Source organism: Mus musculus, chromosome 9 (assembly GCF_000001635.26).
Source record: "Mus musculus strain C57BL/6J chromosome 9, GRCm38.p6 C57BL/6J".
NCBI lineage: Eukaryota > Metazoa > Chordata > Mammalia > Rodentia > Muridae > Mus > Mus musculus.
The window spans coordinates 27,395,777-27,401,991 of NC_000075.6; the positions used below are offsets into that span (position 1 = coordinate 27,395,777).

Below are 6,215 nucleotides of genomic sequence, written 5' to 3' on the forward strand. Positions count from 1 at the left end.
ACACATACATATATGCATGCATAATAAACACATACACTCATACATATACAATCACACATACACATAAACATACACATACATACATGCATGCACACATACACACATGCATGCACACACACATACAAGCACAAAGATACATACCACACACACAGACACACAGACACACTGACACACACACACTGACACACATGCACATAAACACATACATACATGCACATACACAAACACACACACAAACACACATACAAACATGCACACATGCATGAACACACACACACAAGGACACATACCATAGACACAGATACACACAAACACTCACACAGACACACAGACACACACACACAGACACACACACACAGAGGCACATACAGAGGCACACACACACAGAGGCACACACACACAGAGGCACACACACACAGACACAGACACACACAGACAGACAGACACACACACACACACACACACACACACACACACACACTTTATGAGTCTGGCCGTCAAACTCCAGTCCTCGTGCTTAAAAAGCAAGTACTTTCCTGACTGAAGCAGCCCCTCATCCCCTAGGGTGCTTTTCAGTGATCTGCGTCATCTGAGTGGTCAGAACAAACAAAAATGGAAATATCCCTATTGCTTCTTTCTCTGGGCAGTTTTGGGTGGATCAATTTTGTTTCCTCCTTCACTTGAGAAGATTAATAACCATGATGCTGGTCTGAATGGTTGTTTAACCGGCCAGCTGCTTTAGCCATAATTTCTTCTTTGGACTTGTAATTTTTTTTTTTTTCGTTTTTAGAAATTTTATTTAGCATTGCTTAAGACAGTAAGCCACCCCAAGACTTCTGATTTTGGTAATTCCTTTTGTATATCGTCCATCTTCTATGCCCCTCCTCTTCTGAGCCACCATCAAGAAGACAGTTTGAAGCCCCTCTTTTCCCTCTGCACTCTCACCCTGGAAGTTGAAGGAGGTCATTGTCACATCATCACTTGCCAACCAATCAGGGGGAACCTCCCTTCAATAACCTTGCTATTTCACAGAAGTTCTCAGACAGCTTCAATGGAAGGAGGGAGCCAAGGAGTCCCTCTGTAAGTCTGAAGATGATCATTACAACATGGATTATGTACATCTTTGCCCGGAAAACCGTAGGGCTACCCTTCCCACCAAGGGTGAACTCGGTGAGTGGGTGGCAGCAGTGGCCATTTGGAACTGTGGCCAGCCTGTCGTCTCCCTTCTACACTCCTGCTGTGCTTCAGAGTCATCTCATGTCATGTGACATTGGTCTTAGTGGTGAGGGTGGGAGCCTCTCTCTGGGTTTTCTGAAGTAATCGTTTTTACCAACTTGTTCCAGGACATTGAAGTTGAAGAAAGCGAAGCTGTATCCGTTGTGCAGCACTGGTTGAACAAAGTGAGTAGAATTCTTCTATGACTCATCACCCAAAGTTCTAGACTGCAGGGATAAATAGGAGACAGGAATCATGTCTTCACTCTCTACACAACTGAGAAACTCATTTTTTTTTTAACCGAATTCCCCACCTAGAGTGGAGTTTAATTCATGTCTGAGAGGATGTGGGGTTTTGGGCTGGTAAGAGAAAAGAGAAGTGCTGGCATTGTTACTAACTTATCAAACTTCTAGAGGAGGGAATTCTCTTCAAGGTGGTCCCAAGAGTACCTTGGGATAGGGTCCAAGGGCTTAGAGGAGCTTCTAAGAGATTCCAAGGAGGAGAGCAATGCGGGAGCTCTGCGCAGAAGCTTTAGTAATGGAGTGAGGTGTGTGTGTGTGTGTGTGTGTGTGTGCATGTGTGTATGTGTGTGTCTGTATGTTGTATGTTGTATGGGAGGAACAAAGGGGAAGGAAGAGGAGAGGAGGCACTTGGGAGTGATCAGATGGAGCCAGGTACTTCAAGAGGGGGAATTATTCATTCACCTTTCAGACGGAAGAGGAGGCTTCTCGGAGCATAAGGGAGAAGATGTCCATCAACGACTCTCCCACCCATGGACATGACATACATGTGACCAGAGATTTGGTAACAGAGTTTGTGTGAAAGTGGGGGTGAGGCCCGATGGTCCTTGGTGTGATGGAACCTGGGCAAATGGCACATCCCAGCCACAGATGTCCACATCGGTTAGTAACCACGTGTATTCCTCTGGATTTCTAGGTGAAACACCATCTCTCAAAGTCTGATATGTTAACAGACCCGAGTCAAGAAGTCCTGGAGGAAAGAACAAGGATCCAGTTTATAAGATGGAGGTATGGTGCCTGGGAGCAGGGGAGTCTTACGGAGAAGGTACCTGCCCCTGGCTAGATCAAGCACATAGCTACTTTGCTCTAGACACGCAACCTCCTTTGGTGGAGAAATTCCTCAGTCATGCCTTGGGGACTTAGGGGAATATTCTTGCTATCTTGAAAGCTTACATTTTGTACATTTTTAAGTGACTTCAGCAGTTGGGGAGCTAGGCTTGCTTTCCGTTTCCTAAATGCTTCTGAATGTGTTTCAGATTCCCGTTATTTTTGCACTTGAATTGTTCAGAAGTGGCGACACTTAAAAGAGCTAAAAGAAAATAAGCTCTTAAAATGCAAAAGCCAGAGCCCTCATCTGCGACTTTGCAGTGCTGAGGTCTCCCAGCGCCAGAGGCAAGAATTCTGTGACAAAGTGTGTCACCTTCCTGCCACCTTGGTGCAGCCCGTTCTCACAGCCTCTCTTGATCCTGAAGATGCTAAGATTCTAGGTGGAGCGGGGCAGGCCTGGAGTCACCCCATTCCTCCTGCAGAGGCATCCTATTTGTGTGTGTGTGTGTGTGTGCTTGTGTGTGTATGTTTTCTGAATCTATCTGACTTTGAGCCAGATCATCACATCTGTCCTTGAACTAGTCCCTGTGTGACTAAAGGGCTTGTGCTTCCCTCTTTCCCGCTCTGTGCTCCTGTTATCTGCTTTGCTCTCCCTTCGAGGAGGAAGCTGCACTTCTCAGCAAGCTTAGTTTTGCTTCAGGATTTGAGTAGTCATGTGTTATTGTAGACTATTCAAATATGTACTGACTCTTCTAGGAAGGGATAAGCAATGGGGGGATTTCAGAGCTACCCAGGGAAGAAATTTTCTCTAGAAACCGGTTAAGGCTCCTGGACATTGTTGACGTATTTCCAGGTTTTCCTTGCTCCGTGCGGATGGAGTTGCAACCATTACTCTCTATGGTTTGGAGAGAACTAACCTCGTCTTCCAGGCTTGTTTTAGCCTTGGCTGTATAGCTGGCTTAAAATCTTTGAGGCAGACAAGAAACATCAGTCATTTATCTATGTATAATTCTTTTCTACTCTGAATTTTCAGTGGGGATCGGAAATGAACAATCTGTTTTTTTCCCACAATGCACTGGTTCTGTTGTTTTCTTCTTAGTTCTGATAAGCCTTGTAACATGCTTGCACTGGCTCTTCATTCTTTGAGTAGGTGTGCATGTGTCACCCTGTACTTGCTAGCTGGTTTGGAGAAAACCAAAGAGCAGAGCACAGCCTCATAGATCATGGCCATGAAGTTAAGCAGATGAACAGGGTATGTAGAAGTTAGGGTTAGGGAACCCCATTGGAGGGCCCAGGGGCACAGCTAGAGGCTGGGCTGCACATTTCTTCGGCACTGTGCCAGATGGTCTCAGGAAGGCTCCCAGGGGGCAGTTTGCTCAGACTGGCTCCTTAATGGGGTACTATTATCATAGAAATGGCAAACTGTAGAGAAAAAGGAAAGCCTATAGGCTTTCTAGACGCAGTTTATACCCTAGGTGCTTCCAGGGCCCAGTGTTGGGCCCTGCTTTCTGAGGGGCCCCTTTTCCTAGGCTGGAGACAATTGGCCTTGTCTGCGTTAGCGCCTTTTATGACAGCTATTCTCAACCTTCCTAATGCTGCGATCCTTTAATACAGTTCCTCATGCAGTGGTGACCTCCAACTGTAAAATTTTTGTATTGCTGCTTTAAAACTGCGATTTTGATACTGCCGTGAATCATAATGTAAATATCTGATATGCAGGGTATTGGTATGCAACCCCCAAAGGGTCCCGACCCACAGGTTGAGAGCCACTGTTGTATGGGCTTCAACTGGGTCTTCCTGGTAGGAGTGATCATCACAATCATATTTCCCTTCTCTTAGGGGGAAGAAGGTTAGAGCAGGTGGAGTTTCTGGTTCAAATGTACAGGGTACCAATGAGCTTAGTTCTCATAGCCTTTTGAAGTAGGGAGTATTTGGTGGGCACTGCATGACTCTGGAAGGGATGCGTGGGAAGTAGCAGGCGAAAAGACAGGAAGTGTACTGGAGAAGGGAAGGGATTTTGGCACAGAGAAAGAAGGCAAACAGTGCTAGACTGAAGTGCGTGTGTCCTGTTACTAATCCTACAAGGATATACTAAAGCAGAGAGCAGTTTGGAAGGGGGAATTACACAGCTTCACCGCCTTGCTGGGGGGCCAGCTTGTCTTTCCCTTGGAACCACCTGCTGCCTGCATACAGTGGCTGGGTGTCTGAGAGGTTAGTTAGTTGAGACATGGGCTCTCAGGCCCATGCACCTGGCGTTCCTGTGCCTACAGTCCCAGTACCAGCAGCCTCACCAGGCTTAGTTGTTATGAGAAGCAGCTGAGAATTCACGTCTCAATGGTGTTTTCCAGCCACACCCGTATCTTCCAAGTGCCAAGTGAAGTGATGGATGACGTCATGCAGGAACGAATAGATCAAGTGAGACGAAGGTAAGTTCTGTCGAGGAGTCGCTTTGTACATCCACCCAGGTACAGGTGGGTGATGACGTCATCAGTTGGCTCCAGCATCATATGGGTACATATAGTTCCAAGGACCTCAGTCCTTTCTGATTCACATCATGGTGTACTTATCAACCTCACATAGTATCTGCCTGCACATGGCTCCAGGCTGAGGCCTTCTTCCAGGACTTCAGTTCTAAAGTTTTCACACAGCCATGGCTCGTGTCTGGGCTTCCCAGCCAGCCCATCCCTTGGGCTATGGTTTGGGTTTGAGATCTAGATAGGTTCTGACAGCATCCTCCCTTTGGTCCTCTGCAGCGTATCTCATCTCATGTGTGACTCGTACAATGATCCAAGCTTCAGGACTTCTTGCTCAGAATGCTAAGGTGAGGAGATCTGTAGGTAAGGGCCTGGATGGACAGGGCATCAAGCCTTGGCAGTAGAAGGGAGAGACCTAGGGTGGAGAGCTTTACCTTTTCCTGAGTGAGGGACGGGTCTGCATTCAGGGCCAGTGGGGTGGGGTGGGGAAAAATGGATGTTGCTGTTCTAAGTCTGTGCGGAGACACCGGGTATCAGTAGGAGGGCGTATAGATTGAACCTGACACCAACTAGGGACTTTTGGCCACACAGCCTCTGCTTGTACTTTATACAAGGCCATAGCTGCATATTGCTATGGATCCAGGAAGAGGAAGTCTGGAGGTAGAATCATCCCAGTAGATGGAGCATACCTGAAGCAGTCACTGGATTTATCCAAGCAAGATACCCTGGTAGCTGATGTCGGGGTGGGCATGAAAGGACTGATTGTCACATAGCTGGAGGCCACATGCTTAGAAATGCCAGGAAGATACAATGCTAGCATTTATTAAGTGCTGACTGTATGCCAGATTCTGCACAGGGCATGCTTTGTCAAGGGTTCTCATCGATCCAGCCAGCCATTACACAGAAAGCGGAGGGTAAGTGAAGACAGGGAGCAGATACTGACTTCAGCTGGCTGCACATTTCCATGAGAGAACACTGAACATCTCTGATTCCCAGGTTGAAGGACTCCAGGGTCGATGAACAGCCTGTGTCCAAAGAGTGTCCACCTCATGTTTTGACCTGAAGGGTGACCAGACTTGAGAAGAGAGACTCTAAACGCTGAGCCCTTGGTTACCACCATGACAATGCTGGAAACTTCTTACTGAAGTGCTAATAAAGAGACATCTTATTTACCAACCAGCCCTATTGTTGGTGTGAGTGCCATCTTTCCCTCCACTCCCTCCCTCTTTCCCTTCCTCCCTTCCTCCTTCCCTCCCCTCCCTCCCTCTTTCCCTTCCTCCCTTCCTCCTTCCCTCCCCTCCCTCCCTCTTTCCCTTCCGCTCTCCCTCCTCCTCCCGTTTTCCTTCTTCCCTCCCTTTCTCCTTCTCTCCCTAAACCCATCCATCCCTCAATTTCTCCCTCTCTCTATCCCTCCATCCCTCCATCCCCATCCATCCATCCATCCATCCATCACTTCATC

The 6,215-nt window shown here is 47.4% G+C and overlaps 1 protein-coding gene across 2 annotated transcripts; it reads left to right on the plus strand.

The window, feature by feature from the left end:
- The first annotated feature begins 1,030 nt into the window (after positions 1–1,030).
- Spata19 (spermatogenesis associated 19) lies at positions 1,031–5,935 on the plus strand. Of its 2 annotated transcripts, NM_029299.3 has the most exons (7): positions 1,031–1,170; positions 1,344–1,400; positions 1,927–2,019; positions 2,152–2,243; positions 4,631–4,708; positions 5,036–5,103; positions 5,753–5,935. In NM_029299.3, exons 1-6 carry the CDS (start codon positions 1,093–1,095, stop codon positions 5,100–5,102), a joined length of 465 nt encoding a protein of 154 aa, NP_083575.1. In that variant the 5' UTR covers positions 1,031–1,092; the 3' UTR covers position 5,103; positions 5,753–5,935. The 2 variants fall into 2 exon arrangements, with proteins under 2 accessions (NP_083575.1, NP_001291987.1); NM_001305058.1 differs by lacking the exons at positions 1,031–1,170; positions 1,344–1,400 and adding an exon at positions 1,436–1,577.
- Positions 5,936–6,215: the final 280 nt, after the last annotated feature.

Coding starts and splice junctions, on each gene's coding strand:
- Spata19 (NM_029299.3), top strand. CDS start 1,093: ATGATCATTACAACATGGATTATGTACATCTTTGCCCGGAAAACCGTA. Junction 1,171..1,343: donor TCCCACCAAGGGTGAACTCG/GTGAGTGGGTGG, acceptor AACTTGTTCCAG/GACATTGAAGTTGAAGAAAG. Junction 2,020..2,151: donor TACATGTGACCAGAGATTTG/GTAACAGAGTTT, acceptor CTGGATTTCTAG/GTGAAACACCATCTCTCAAA.